General features: G+C 39.0%; 1 protein-coding gene across 3 annotated transcripts in view; it reads right to left on the reverse strand.

The window, feature by feature from the left end:
• Window positions 1-16,778, reverse strand: part of Pkhd1 (PKHD1 ciliary IPT domain containing fibrocystin/polyductin) — a 544,477-nt gene that overhangs the window by 443,949 nt on the left and 83,750 nt on the right. For all 3 annotated transcript variants that reach the window (XM_029477026.2, XM_021159032.3, XM_085835877.1), the window contains exons 28-29: window positions 6,259-6,389; window positions 2,439-2,574 (exon numbers count right to left, since the gene is read on the reverse strand). In XM_029477026.2, coding sequence (XP_029332886.1) covers window positions 2,439-2,574; window positions 6,259-6,389 — 267 coding nt within the window. The remainder of the gene's footprint in view (window positions 1-2,438; window positions 2,575-6,258; window positions 6,390-16,778) is intronic.

Consider the following 16,778-nt stretch of genomic DNA (forward strand, 5'->3'; position numbering starts at 1 on the left):
TTTAACAGCTATCCGTTTTTTTATGAAGTTTCTAACAATTCTTTTAACAGAGGTACAGCCTAAAACTTCAAGGGCATCAACAATGCAAATTTGCTGAGACAATTTTGCTAACTTTTATTCCTGTAAGGAAAATTAAGTAATTTGGAGGTTTAATTGTCTTCCTAACCTGCAACAGTGTCCTGTGTTTTTTTCTTCATCCTCTCTTTTGTGTTGATAAAAGCAAAAATCAACATCTCCAGTAGGTACTGTACAATTCCAACAGTTCCTCACCTACAGAGCACCTTTACACCATCACCCCATTTGATCTTCCCAGAGCCCTAGTTTGCTTTATGTTTCTATAATAAAATACTGACCAAAGTTAACTTGGGGAGGAAAGGGTTTCTTGGGCTTGTTGGTTACAGACAATCATCAAGGGAAGCTGAGGCAGGAGCTCCTAACACAAGAACCCAGAACAGGAACTGAAGCAGAGACCATGAAACACTGCTGATTTATTTCCCATCCCTGGCTTATTTCTTTCCTGTTTACCCCAGGCCCACCCACCCTTGGGATGCCACCACCCACAACTAGTTGAGCCTTGATGTATCAATTATCTACCAAGAAAGTGCTTCAGAGGAGTGGTTCAGAGCACTTGCTGCTCTTAACAGAGGACCTGAGTTTGGTTCCCAGCACCTATACAGTAGTTTAGAAGCATCCATAACTCCAGTTCCAGGAAATCTGATACCTGTTCCTGTGCTCCATGTAACAGGGACACATGTGGTACCCATAAATAGAAAGAGGAAGAGAAATTGAAAATTTTAAAGAAAATAAAATATCTCACACACATGCCTAAAGGACAATCTGATCTGGGCAATTCTTCATCTGCAGTTCCATATTCCAGGTGATCTTAGGTTTGTGTAAAGTATGCAGATGAAGGGAATTGCCATGTACTGCCCTGATGAAATACAATGGGCATTTTGAAGCTAAGAAAATCTCAGCCATCAAGGTATCATAACTAAGTACTTGAAAAAGCTAGCCCAAGATTCCTCCCTGTTTTCTATTTCAATGGCCTTCTGGTAGAGCCAGCAACCCTGGTGAAAGGATGTGCATATCTTAAACACTTTACCACAACTCTTTCTGACTGAAATATGTATTGTCATGACAATGAAATATGTAAGTCCATGACAAAGACACTAAAGTTTAAGGGACACATAAAGAGCTCTTACCATCAAAGAACTGTCAAAGGTAGTCAAAGATCTGACAAAATCATGTCAGTAGGGGCAGATGAGATGGCGGGGTGGAGGGGGGGAGGTGTAAATATATTTGCCACCCAATCGGACAACTTGAGTGTGATCCCTGGGAACCACATGGTAGAAGGAGAGAACTGACTCCCAGAAGTTGTTCTCTGACCTACACATACACAAGCATGCATGCACACACACATATTGATTTTTAATTAATTTACTTGATTACTTTATATTTCAACCACAGTTTCCCCTCTCCCCTCTCCTTGAAGTTCCACCTGCTCACCTCCCTTCCTCTCAAGCCACTCCCTTGCTTCTCAAAGAAGGAGAGACCTTCCATACATATCAACCCCTTTAGCCTATCAAGTTGCAATAGGATTAGGCAGACCTTCTATTGAGGCTAGACAAGGGAGCCTAGTTAGGGTAAGGGATCAAAGACAGGCAATGTAGTCAATCTCAAATAAACTTAAACGATTTCACGTGAATAGTGCTTTTAAAATCCTTTTTATACACAGTAAGTGTCAAAAAACAAGAATACTTTGTTACTCAGGGTACCTGTTCTATAACTATTAATCTGCCACAATTGAATCTACTATCAAAACCTATATTCAACTGTCAGTAACTGAATGCTTGGTATCTTTAGACTGTTGGTGTTTAAATCTCAGCTTCGTTACTTGCTAAAAGTACACATAGGTTACATAGACTCTATTCCTTAGTTTCCATGTCTATAAACTTAAACTATAAATTACTACTAAGAATTGAAGTCTATTATGCATCTATACAATTGGCAGTGGCAATACAAATTAGCTGCTCAGTAAATATTTATTAAATATTAATTCAATATTCATATAATTTTCATGAGGAAATAGTCCCATTTTCACAGAGAAGAAATAAGATATAAGATTAATTTTTGACAGGCAACCTGAAATTTTTTTCATCTATAATACAATAAGCTAAATCAAGTTTATATGCCTGTAACCCTAACTCACAGAAGAGTGAAACAAGTATTGTGAATTCAAGATCACTATCAAATAGAGCTCCAGACTAGCTGGGCTAAACAGTGAGTCCCTGTCTTAAATAAATAAATAAATAAATAAATAAATAAATAAATAAATAGATAATAAGATAGTAAATCAAAATCCATAGTCCATTAATTGATGTTTTGAATAGGATCAAAACTCTAAAGTGAAGACAGGCTTGAAGTAACAGGTATCTTACCTGCTATGTTGCTTCTGTTTCTGCTCAATGACACAATCACTGGATTTAAAGAGGAGACATATGTAAATGCTCTGGCAAGAACTGTAGAGTGGTCGCCACTGATCACGGTCACATTCACAGTGTAGCCATCTTTCCCCTGAAAATCAATTTTAGAATTCAAATCTTGGTTGGATTTGAGAGTAAAGGAAAACTCTAAGCATAATCAGCCAAAAGAAGAAAAGTTACTTATCATAGAATATATTTTTTTAATCCATTTTCTCAGCTCCTGCAGGGAAGCAAGAATTTAGACAAACTAAGTATTGAAGAATATTACTTGTGCCCTGAAAGGTAAGAAAGAGTACCCTTCACACAGTAATTGTCTCTGGGCAGAAAGATGTTTTTAGTAGTATTTATACCTAGCTAAACTACCCATCATATGTGGGAGTAGTTTCAGAAGTAGAAATATTCAGAAAATTTCCTCTTCTGTTGTATTTTATATTTTGTCTAACAGATAAATAAATAGAAATAAGGAGACACTATTCTTTACCCTCAAGGCCCCACAAATATGGAGGAAAGTGCTGTGGAAAGAACATAAGAACAAAGGATGAGGAGGTGTGCTATGAAATGCTGCTGTCTAGACATAAGATCATTGCATTCATGAAAACCCAGAGAAGCTTCAGCTAACTGCACAAGACATACATAAGACAGAATATATCAACAGTCCAGCCGAAATGGAGAAAGTGGTTCAGAAAGACTATCCCAGTTGAGGAGATACTAGCAGTTAATGGATGCTGGAGATTGCCACAGCTATTTTTTCCCCCTGTGGTTTAATCACTGATAAGTTTCTTGTGCTCTACTAAATGACTCCCCACCCTATGCTCATTCAAGAAACCCAATTAACCTCAGTGTATCCTAAAAGGAAGGGGTGGAACTTAAAAGAAGAAATCCAGAAGAAATTGAGTGGAGCCAAAGGAAGGTAGTAGTGAGTGAACATCATCAAAATATATTACATTCATGGATGGAACTGTCAAAGAGCTTTTAAAAATCTAGAGAGAAAATATAAGCCCTAGGAAACAGAGTCTACTAGTAAGAAAAAACAAAAACCTAACAAAATAACATCTTCAAAATAAAAGCCTAGATACACCCAACATAGATAAAAGCAAGACACAGGGTTTCAGTAAAAGAAAAAGGAAGACCCAAGTGTGAATACTTCATTCCTTCTTGGAATGGGGAACAAAATACCCATGGAAGGAGTTACAGAGACAAAGTTCGGAGCTGAGATGGAAGGATGGACCATCCAGAGACTGCCCCACCCAAAGATACATCCCATAAACAACCTCCAAACCCAGACACTATTGCATATGCCAGCAAGATTTTGCTGACAGGACCCTGATATAGCTATCTCTTGTGAGGCTATTCAAGTGCCTGGCGAATACACAAATGGATGCTCACAGTCATCCATTGGATGGAACACAGGACCCCCAGTGGAGGAGCTAGAGAAAGTACCCAAGGAGCTGAAGGGCTCTGCAGCCCTATAGGAGGAACAACAATATGAACTAACCAGTACTCCCCAGAGCCTGTGTCTCTAGTTGAATATGTAGCAGGGGTTGTCCTAGTCTGCCATCAATGGGAGGAGAGGCCCTTGGTCTGGCAAAGATTCTATGTCCCAGTATAGCGGAATGCCAGGGCCAGGAAGCAGGAGTGGGTGGCTTGGGGAGCAGGGCTGTGGGGGTGGAGGGTATAGGGGACTTTCAGAGAGAAAACTAGGAAAGGGGATAACATTTGAAATGTAAATGAAGATAATATCTAAAAAAAACTATAATAATGAAAACACATTTTGTTGATTTAACAAAAAATATTATTGTAATTTTAATTCAAAGACTTAAAAGTGTTTCCAACAGGGAGACAGAGGAAGAGAAACAGAAAAGAGAACATGATTGTCCTTTGCCTTCCATTGTATCTTTCCATATATTAACTCTGTTCAAAATTTAACATTTGTTCTGTAATGTTTATTCTCTGTAGTAAAAGAAACCCAAAGAGTTCAAATTTTGCTCATTTAATGGGGATTACACACGCAAAAAAATAACACCCATGGTTCACCAAAGTGCCAGAAATCAAACACATGGTGATGCTAAGCACATAAAACAGAAAAGAACTGTAGACAACCTAACTTTATATCTACTTTAAAACTTAATTTAAAATATAAGGTCCGGGAAAATATAAATATCTTCAAAACATAATTATTAGGATGGTCAAAAGCCTTTGCTTATAATAGGACAGATTTATAAAATTATCTAAACAGCTGATAAAAGGCACAAACAATTACAGTACAGTTATATATAATAATCATATGTCATTTTTATGTAAAAGCTAGCTTTTCATGGTATTTGAGGAACTTCATGACCTAAAGTTGTAGAGTCTGTGATCAGTTAGTATTCTGACCTCTCTCACATTGGATGTGCTTGCTCAGTAACTAGTCATCCTCTGGGGCATGAAGCTGCTAAGAATGATGAAGACATCAAGGCAGCCCTAATTACTGAGTGTGGCAGTGATGTGGCCTTTGCCAATCACTCCATGAAAGAGAAAAGCAAGACCCTAGACAATGGACACTAGACAGAACTGATTAGAAAGAAATGGAAACTTGGGACCTTATTTGTGTTGTTTGTTTTGTGTTTGAGGGGGTGTGTGAGCAGGGGCTTGTTTGCAAGGTCATATATGTATTCAGAGAGAGGGGGGAGGGAGGGAGGGAGAGAGAGAGACAGAGAGAGACAGAGAGACAGAGAGACAGAGAGAGACAGAGAGACAGAGACAGAGAGACAGAGAGAAAGGTGGCATATGCAAACATGTATGTGTCCACATAGAGGCCAGAGATCAGGAATGGGTGTCATTCCTCATGAGTTATTTACCTTCTTTTTTGAGAAGGGGTATCCCACTGTGACTTGGAGCTTTCTGGTTAGGATTCTGGCCAGCCAGATGGCCCCAAGGATCTGCCTGTCTCTGACTCCCCAGCTCTGGAATTGTGGACATCTGCCAGCACTCCTATCTTCTTATGTGCTAAGGATCAAAATTAAGCCCCCCTACTTGAAAGGCAAGCAATTTAACAACAAGCTATCTCTTCAGCCTAGGCGACCTGCTTTTACAGCACAAATAGAATAGTTGGGAGTAACTAGGGAGATATTTAATAAGAATCAAGCATTCTAAAATTGTCTATTGCCAGAAAATAAAACCACTAACATATGCAACTTGTTTGCTCAATAAACAAGAAGGACAAATACGTCTTGCTACCTTTGCTTAGTCTATAGTACCAATATCCATTAGAAGCGCAGCGTAGGATGTTTGAGTTGCCTTGTTTTTAAGAAATTAAGTGAAATTAATTATAATATAGGACTCAGGTTTTTCACAGCAAAACAAACAATAGAAAAATAAAACAAGCACATTGTTATGATAACGGGTTTGGATTCGTGATTTAGTTCTCACAGGGATGGTTTAAAATTTGTTTCCTCATTAATTATGGTCACCAACCAGACACAAGGAGCTAGAGTTAATCCTGAGATTCGCCAGAGTAAAACCAATTCCACCATTTTGGGCCAAATTTGAAACAAGCTTTATTAAATATTAAACACTGACCAAGGGATGGATTGCTCTCTGAAAACTTCCCAGCCCTGAGACACTTGTTATAGGAATTTATAAAGACAAACCCATAGGCCATCATACTTCCCAATGGGCTTCTTTTATATTCCCAGAATTACAACTCCCAGCATCCCAGGAAGTTCCCTGGCCCTTGGGTGTGTGGAGCTCACAGGTTAATATTGGGTATTACAATAGCAAAGTGTGTTCTTACCCTAGGTGGGGCTTCGCATTGAACTTGTTGTGAATTGCTTCTAATGACATCAATGGCACATGACTGAGTTCCAAATAACACCAGGCTAACACCTTCCAAACTAGAACCTCGGAGAGTAACCCACCGTCCTCCTGTAACAAAAACAGCATTTTCACACGTAAGTAGACATATAGGCAGATAAAAGTTAGTTACAGGGAAAAGTAAAAGGAAATTGAAATAGAAAGGCCTTAAGTCAAAAATGCAAAGCAATTCTTAAACTGTAGGAAAAGACTGCATTGAAAATGTAAAAATTACCTCACATAAAGTCAGAAGGAGTAAGTAGAGAGCAGAGAGAGTAGTGAGTCTTTCTGGAGACCTTTATGAATAAAATATGAGGCTACCGACAGGAATCAAACAAAGAAGCAGGTAGTTTCTGAAAACATTTTCTGCCCTAGATTCTAAATATCATCCTTTCCAGGCCTAAAAACACTCTTTCCCAAGAAGCAATGCATGACAGCATGATGTTTCATAAGACCAAGGAGCCAGAGTCAGGACCTCCAGCCAAACTGCTACCTGAGGCAGCTCATGTTTAGTTCTGGCCCCAAGTTCACCGGTCCTCATCTTCCTCATTATTGAATCTAACGAAATAAAAACGTTCCCAACTGGGGAAACAGAAAGAGGAAAAGCAGAAAAGAGAACATGATTGTTCCATTTTCTTCCAATAAGGGCACATTATCTATAAATGAACTTGATAGAAAAAAGATTGAAGGAAATTTGAAAATATGGAAGACCTTAATTGATTAACTTAAAACTAGGGGAAAAAATGAACAGAAGTAGGTAAAAAGAGTAAGTATTGTAATTTCTGAGAATGAAACATAAAAAAGGACACATACGGTTCCAATAAAACATGATGGAACTTTGATACAAATTAAGTGAGTGTAAAGTTCAGTGAAAAGTGATCAGCAAGAAAACAAAAATTGAGAAACAAGAGTAAAGAAGCACCAAGTAATGGGCAAATGTGATGACAGCAGCTGCTCACAGCTGGCAGCACGGGCAAGCCAGAGGGTAGCTCCGGCACGCAGGTCTACAGGACAGGATGAGCATGTTGCTCCACTATAGCCACCGTTACTTAGTAAGCAAATAATTTATTGAGTAAATAAAATAAAGAGAATAGCATGAGAAAAGATAAAACCTGAATTTGGGACTCCCATCTTTCATCCAAAGCAAGCTTCAAGAAAATATTTGGACATAAAGAGATTAAGTCTACCCTGCACTCCTAAGCAGGCCTATTTGTCTGGCCTCACTGGGAGAGGTTTTAGCTAGACCCATAGCAACTTGATGTGCTGGGCTGGAGGTGGGGGAGTAGGCAAGTGGGGAGGGTGGCACCCAGGGGAGGACTTCCAATTCTCTAAAGAGAAGAAGGAATGAAGAAGAACTTGCCTGATGGGGTACTAGGAGAAGAAGGATTGTTCTTGGGTTGTGAAGCAGATAAATAAATAAATTTTAAAAACGAGATTAATTGGAAAAAAATAAAGGAAAAAGTAGAAATTTATTTTCACAAGATCTCAGAGACAGAATGCCTACTCTGAGTATTTAACAATCTCTAAAGCTATAAAGGTCAAACACACTTAATTACATACAACTATTTGTAAATTATAAAGATATGAAAAATAGATAAATAAATCTAAAAATATTTAAAGGCCTTAAAATGAATAAGAAAGAAAAATATTCGAATTGGAAAGAAAGACTGAGATAAACAAACACCACAAAAAGGAAGCTGATAAATACTTCCTGAGATGTGGAAAGTCTACCTTTTCATCTATAAGATTAAACATCAAAAAAGTTTCAAAATATGTATTGGTAAGATATAAGAAAGAGATATCCATACCTTCATGGATAAAAATTATGGCACGCGGGACCTGAGACTGCATTAGTTAGGGAAGCAGAAACCGGCCTGAGTAGGGCCACAGGCCTCATCCAGCTGGACCAGCACCGGGGTAGCTAGAGCGCAAGGTCGGCTGACACCCGCCAGCTACCAACGACCCCCGCCACAGGATTTTGAGACTGCTGGTGAGTGGAACACAGCTTCTGCTCCAGTCCAATCATGCGGGACCTGAGATTGCTTTGGTTGGGGAGGCAGAAATCCGGCCTGAGTAGAGCCACAAGCCTCTTCCGGTCAGAAAAGCACCAGGGTAGCTAGGGCGCAGGGTCAGCTGGCACTCACCAGCTACCCACAACACCCACCACAAGATCTTAAGACTTCTGGTGAATGGAACACAGCTTCTGCTCCAATCCAATTGCACGCGGGACCTCAGACTGCATTAGTTAGGGAAGCAGAAAACCGGCCTGAGTAGGACCACAGGCCTCTTCCGGCTGGACCAGCACTGGGGTACCGCCAGCTACCCACGACCCCCGCCACAGGATTTTGAGACTGCTGGTGAGTGGAACACCGCTTTTGCTCCAATCTTTAAACAGTGACAACGACAACAACTAACCCCAGAGATTACCAGATGGCGAAAGGTAAACGTAATAATCTTACTAACAGAAACCAAGACCACTCACCATCATCAGAACCCAGCACTCCCACTTCGCCCAGTCCAGGGCACCCCAACACACCGGAAAAGCTAGACACGGATCTAAAAGCATATCTCCTGATGATGATAGAGAACTTCAAGAAGGACTTTAATAACACACTTAAAGAAATACAAAGGAACACTGGTAAACAGGTAGAAGACAGTTAAGAGGAAGCACAAAAATCCCTTAAAGAATTGCAGGAGAACACTGCTAAAGAGTTACAAATCCTTAAAGAAAAACAGGATGACATAATCAAACAGGTAGAAGTCCTTAATGAAAAACAGGAAAACACATCCAAACAGATGATGGAAATGAACAAAATCATACTAGACCTAAAAAGGGAAGTAGACACAATAAAGAAAACCCAAAATGAGGCAACACTGGAGATAGAAACCCTAGGAAAGAAATCTGGAACCATAGATACCAGCATCAGCATCAGAATACAAGAGATGGAAGAGAGAATCTCAGGTGCTGAAGATTCCATAGAGAACATCAGCACAACAATCAAGGAAAATGTAAAATGCAAAAAGATCCTAACTCAAAACATCCAAGAAATACAGGACACAATGAGAAGACCAAACCTACAGATAATAGGAGTGGATGAGAATGAAGATTTTCAACTCAAATGACCAGCAAACATCTTCAACAAAATTATAGAAGAAAACTTCCCAAATCTAAAGAAAGAGATGCCCATGAACATACAAGAAGCCTACAGAACTCCAAATAGACTGGACCAGAAAAGAAATACCTCCCGACACATAATAATCAGAACAACAAATGCTCTAAATAAAGATAGAATACTAAAAGCAGTAAGAGAAAAAGGCCAAGTAACATATAAAGGCAAGCCTATCAGAATTACACCAGATTTCTCACCAGAGACTATGAAAGCCAGAAGATCCGGGACGGATGTTATAAGACACTAAAAGAACACAAACTCCAGCCCAGGCTACTATACCCAGCCAAACTCTCAATTAACATAGATGGAGAAACCAAAGTATTCCACGACAAAACCAAATTCACACATTATCTCTCCACGAATCCAGCCCTTCAAAGGATAATAACAGAAAAAAAAACAATACAAGGACAGGAACCACGCCCTAGAAACAACAAGAAGGTAATCCCTCAACAAACCTAAAAGAAGACAGCCACAAGAACAGAATGCCAACTTTAACAACAAAAATAACAGGAAACAACAATTCCTTTTCCTTAATATCTCTTAATATCAATGGACTCAACTCCCCGATAAAAAGACATAGACTAACAAACTGGCTACACAAACAAGACCCAACATTTTGCTGCTTACAGGAAACTCATCTCAGAGAAAAAGATAGACACTACCTCAGAATGAAAGGCTGGAAAACAATTTTCCAAGCAAATGGTATGAAGAAACAAGCTGGAGTAGCCATTCTAATATCTGATAAGATTGACTTCCAACCCAAAGTCATTAAAAAAGACAGGGAGGGACACTTCATACTCATCAAAGGTAAAATCCTCCAAGAGGAACTATCAATCCTGAATATCTCTGCTCCAAATACAAAGGCAGCCACATTCATTAAAGAAACTTTAGTAAATCTCAAAGCACACATTGCACCTCATACAATAATAGTGGGAGACTTCAACACACCACTTTCACCAATGGACAGATCATGGAAACAGAAACTAAACAGGGACACAGAGAAACTAAGAGAAATTATGAATCAAATGGATCTGGCAGATATCTACAGAACATTCTATCCTAAAACAAAAGGATATACCTTCTTCTCATCACCTCATGGTACCTTCTCCAAAATTGACCACATAATTGGTCACAAAACAGGCCTCAACAGATACAAAAATATTGAAATTGTCCCATGCATCCTATCAGATCACCATGGACTAAAGCTGATCTTCAATAACAAAATAAATAATAGAAAGCCAACCTTCACGTGGAAACTGAACAACACTCTTCTCAATGATATCTTGGTCAAGGAAGGAATAAAGAAAGAAATTAAGGACTTTTTAGAGTTCAATGAAAATGAAGCCACAACATACCCAAACTTATGGGACACAATGAAAGCATTTCTAAGAGGAAAACTCATAGCTCTGAGTGCCTCCAAAAGGAAACTAGAGAGAGCACACATTAGCAGCTTGACAACATACCTAAAAGTACTAGAACAAAAGGAAGCAAATTCACCCAAGAGGAGTAGACGGCAGGAAATAATCAAACTCAGGGGCGAAATCAACCAAGTGGAAACAAGAAAAACTATTCAAAGAATCAACCAATCAAGGAGCTGGTTCTTTGAGAAAATCAACAAGATAGATAAACCCTTAGCCAGACTCACTAGAGGGCACAGGGAAAGCATCCTAATTAACAAAATCAGAAATGAAAAAGGAGACATAACAACAGATCCTGAAGACATCCAAAACACCATCAGATCCTTCTACCAAAGGCTATACTCAACAAAACTGGAGAACCTGGATGAAATGGAGAAGTTCCTAGACAGATACCAGGTACCAAAGTTGAATCAAGATCAGATTAGTGATCTAAACAGCCCTATATCCCCCAAAGAAATAGAAGCGGTCATTAATAGTCTCCCAACTAAAAAAAGCCCAGGACCAGATGGGTTTAGTGCAGAGTTCTATCAGACCTTCAAAGAAGATCTAATCCCAGTTCTTCACAAACTATTCCACAAAATAGAAACAGAAGGTACTCTACCCAACTCATTCTATGAAGCCACAATTACTCTAATACCTAAACCACAAAAAGACCCAACAAAGATAGAAAACTTCAGACCAATATCCCTTATGAATATTGATGCAAAAATCCTCAATAAAGTTCTTGCTAACCGAATTCAAGAACACATCAAAACAATCATCCATCCTGACCAAGTAGGTTTCATCCCAGGGATGCAGGGATGGTTCAATATACGGAAATCCATCAACGTAATCCAGTATATAAACAAACTCAAAGACAAAAACCACATGGTCATCTCGTTAGATGCGGAAAAAGCATTTGACAAGATCCAACACCCATTCATGATAAAAGTCTTGGAAAGATCAGGAATTCAAGGTCCATACCTAAACATGATAAAAGCAATCTACAGCAAACCAGTAGCCAACATCAAAGTAAATGGTGAGAAGCTTGAAGCAATCCCACTAAAATCAGGGACTAGACAAGGCTGTCCACTTTCTCCATACCTATTCAACATTGCACTTGAAGTCCTAGGCAGAGCAATTCGACAACAAAAGGAGATCAAAGGGATACAAATTGGAAAAGATGAAGTCAAAATATCACTTTTTGCAGATGATATGATAGTATATATAAGTGACCCTAAAAATTCCACCAGAGAACTCCTAAGCCTGATAAACAGCTTCGGTGAAGTAGCTGGACATAAAATTAACTCAAACAAATCAATGGCCTTTCTCTACACAAAGAATAAACAGGCTGAGAAAGAAATTAGGGAAACAACACCCTTCTCAATAGTCACAAATAATATAAAATATCTTGGCGTGACTCTAACTAAGGAAGTGAAAGATCTGTATAATAAAAACTTCAAGTCTCTGAAGAAAGAAATTATAGAAGATCTCAGAAGATGGAAAGATCTCCCATGCTCATGGATTGGCAGGATCAACATTGTAAAAATGGCTATCTTGCCAAAAGCAATCTACAGATTCAATGCAATCCCCATCAAAATTCCAAATCAATTCTTCAACGAATTAGAAAGTGCAATCTGCAAATTCATCTGGAATAACAAAAAACCTAGGATAGCAAAAACTCTTCTCAAGGATAAAAGAACCTCTGGTGGAATCACCATGCCGGAACTAAAGCTCTACTACAGAGCAATTGTGATAAAAACTGCATGGTACTGATATAGTGATAGACAAATAGACCAATGGAATAGAATTGAAGACCCAGAAATGAACCCACACACCTGCGGTCACTTGATCTTCGACAAGGGAGCTAAAAACATCCAGTGGAAGAAAGACAGCATTTTCAACAAATGGTGCTGGCACAACTGGTTGTTAACATGTAGAAGAATGTGAATCGATCCATTCCTATCTCCTTGTACTAAGGTCAAGTCTAAGTGGATCAAGGAACTTCACATAAAACCAGAGACACTGAAACTTATAGAGGAGAAAGTGGGGAAAAGCCTTGAAGATATGGGCACAGGGGAAAAATTCCTGAATAGAACAGTAATGGCTTGTGCTGTAAGATCAGGAATTGACAAGTGGGACCTCATGAAACTGCAAAGCTTCTGCAAGGCTAAAGACACCATCAATAAGACAAAAAAAACCACCAACAGATTGGGAAAGGATCTTCACCTATCCTAAATCAGATAAGGGACTAATATCCAATATATATAAAGAACTCAAGAAGGTGGACTCCAGAAAGTCAAATAACCCCATTAAAAAATGGGGCTCAGAACTGAACAAAGAATTCTCACCTGAGGAATACCGAATGGCAGAGAAGCACCTGAAAAAATGTTCAACATCTTTAATCATCAGGGAAATGCAAATCAAAACAACCCTGAGATTCCACCTCACACCAGTCAGAATGGCTAAGATCAAAAATTCAGGTGACAGCAGATGCTGGTGAGGATGTGGAGAAAGAGGAACACTCCTCCATTGTCGGTGGGATTGCAAGCTTGTACAACCACTCTGGAAATCAGTATGGCAGTTCCTCAGAAAATTGGGCATAGTACTACCGGAGGATCCAGCAATACCTCTCCTGGGCATATATCCAGAAGATGTCCAAACTGGTAAAAAGGACACATGCTCCACTATGTTCATAGCAGCCCTATTTATAATATCCAGAAGCTGGAAAGAACCCAGATGTCCCTCAACAGAGGAATGGATACAGAAATTATGGTACATTTACACAATGGAGTACTACTCAGCTATTAAAAAGAATGAATTTATGAAATTCCTAGCCAAATGGATGGACCTGGAGGGCATCATCTTGAGTGAAGTAACACAATCACAAAAGAACTCACACAATATGTATTCATTGATAAGTGGATATTAGCCCAAAACTTAGGATACCCAAGATATAAGATACAATTTGCTAAACGCATGAAACTCAAGAAGAATGAAGACCAAAGTGTGGACACTGTGCCCCTTCTTAGAATTGGGAACAAAACACCCAGGGAAGGAGTTACAGAGACAAAGTTCGTAGCTGTGATGAAAGGATGGACCATTTAGAGACTGCAGTATCCAGGGATCCATCCCATAATCAGCTTCTAAACGCTGACACCATTGCATACACTAGCAAGATTTTGCTGAAAGGACCCAAATATAGCTGTCTCTTGTGAGACGATGCCGGGGCCTAGCAAACATAGGAGTGGATGTTCACAGTCAGCTATTGGATGTATCACGGGGCTCCCAATGGAGAAGCTAGAGAAAGTACCCAAGGAGCTGAAGGGATCTGCAACCCTATTGTTGGAACAACATGATGTACTAACCAGAACCCCGGAGCTCTTGTCTCTAGCTGCATATGTATCGAAAGATGGCCTAGTCGGCCATCAATGGAAAGAGAGGCCCATTGGACTTGCAAACTTTATATGCCCCAATATAGGGGAATGCCAGGGCCAAAAGAATGGGAATGGGTGGGTAGGGAAGTGGGGGGCGCTATGGGGGACTTTTGGGATAGCATTGGAAATGTTATTGAGGAAAATATGTAATAAAAATATTAAAAATAAAAAAAATAAAAATTATACAAACTTTAAAGAGAGTATTTTTATACTTACTTATCAGTGTTTTATTTTATTTTATTTTATTTTCAATTGTGTGTGTCGTGTGCATGTGTCTATATGAGTGTTTTTGCATGTGTGGGTACATGTGTATGTGTGTGCACAGGTATGTGGAGTCCAGAGGTTGCTGTGAGGAGTCAGTCTCTATTGCTCTTTCGCCTTATTCACTGAGGCAAGTTCTCCCAATCAAACTCAGAGCTCATTGATGTGGACAGCTGTATCAGTCAGCTTGCTCTAGGAATCCAGTCTCTGTCTTCCAGGTTTGTTTACATACAGGATATGTGCTCACCTGGTATTTCCATTGGCTTCTTGGGATTTAAACTCTCTATAGCAAATACTTTAACCACTAAGAAATGTTTCTAGTGCCCTTTATCAAAAATTTCAAGTGTGTGTAAAGCCCTGTCTCTGAAATTCTACTTCTAATTAGGTATGCTACTATATTTTCCAGCATATGTAAAATGGTCGCTACATATCCAAATACAAGATTAAAATTGCCATAATAATGACAACATAGTATTGAGTGAAAACCAGACAGGTTGAGCAATAAAACATAGTAGAGAACCCAAAAATAAACCCACACAGCTACAGTCATCTGATTCTTGATAAATATGCAAATAATAACACATTGGGGAAAATCTTCTTTAGGAAGTGTTGCTAGGAAAATTATATATTCACGTGTATAAGAATGAAACTCTGCCATTCCTCTTCATGCCACTCTCATCTTTATATAATGTAGATCCTATACATTTATCAAAATCACCCACCCAAGAACATAGCCTCTTTTTTTCTCTATCACCAGCATTAATAATATCTATCCCTATGTACCTATGAATTGGTACAAAAACCAATTCATAATAAATAAAAACACTAATGTAAGACCTAACAGTGTGACCCTACTAAAGGAAAACAGGGAAAATACTTCAAATATAAGCATTTAACAATTAAAGTAAAAAAGAGACCATGAATTTGAAAGAGAGCAGGGGGTGCATACGGGAGGGCTGGGGAGGAGGAAAGGAAAGGGGAAGAGATGAAGTTCTATTATAATCTCAGGAAGAAAAGAAATGATAAAAATATGTATAAGCATAGTGATGGCTCTTTACATTCCAAAAGCTTTTTTAAAAAATGAGAATAGAAACAGGATCACATCGAATTAAAAGGCTCCATAGCAAAAGGGAAAACAATAAAAAGACAGGCTACAGCCAGGCGTGGTGGCACTTTAATTCCCAGCACTCGGAAGGCAGAGGCAGGCGGATTTCTGAGTTTGAGGCCAGCCTGGTCTACAAACTGAGTTCCAGGACAGCCAGGGATATACAGAGAAACCCTGTCTCAAAAAAAAAAAAAAAAAAAAAAAAAGGACAGGCTACAAAACAGAATCATTCGGGATAGCATTTGAAATGTAAATGAAGAAAATATCTAATAAAAAATTTGTTAAAAAAAAGAAGTGACCATAGAGAAATATCCATAAAGAATACATAAATACATAAAGAGTTTTTTAAAATGATCACAGAAAAAAATAATGCAAATGTTAAATGGGTGCATGAACAGATGATAATAGAAATAGTCAATAAGCACATGAAAAAAAAATAGGTTCAAGAGCTTTGACTATGAATTAAATGCAAATCAAATGTACACTGAGATTTCCTCCAGCCACAGCGGTGCCAGGATGCTTCTGAACAAGCCAAGCTGCTTTTGAATCAAGATGCCACCATACTCTTCTGTACCACATTCTCTCCCACAAGGCCTCCCTCAGGCTTGCTCCTTCACTTTCTAATGGCCTCTATTCTCCAGTGTCCTTTATGTCGTGCTTCCAGTGAGTCCTGATGAGTATCCTATCCCACCAATGTCGTCCTTCCCTCTTCACACCGTTACCACTACCTATCCAAGAGCATCACTACTTTGACTTACCATACCACACATTAAGAGTTTCTGATGCAATAATCTCATGATCACGATTTTGTCAAGGGTAGGTGTGGGGAATTTAGAGGTGGTAAGACTTTACCATTCGCATTTGAAATTGTGGTTTTCATGAGAGTCTCTGACTAAGGAGAAGGCAGCCTCTATCTTTGCACAAAAGTAGACTAACTGTCTGTAAGAAAAGCTAAGACTGTCCTCAAAAACCTCTTTTGAGGACGCTCGAGGACAAAGATAAGCGGTGACTTTGAGTATTACAGACCTCATTTTTATACTTGTTCATTCTGTACTCCGCTGTTATTTAAATTTCTTTGGACATGCCTCTCC

This window comes from Mus caroli, unplaced genomic scaffold (genome assembly GCF_978045245.1).
Source record: "Mus caroli unplaced genomic scaffold, Mus_caroli_1 scaffold_1, whole genome shotgun sequence".
Lineage (NCBI taxonomy): Eukaryota > Metazoa > Chordata > Mammalia > Rodentia > Muridae > Mus > Mus caroli.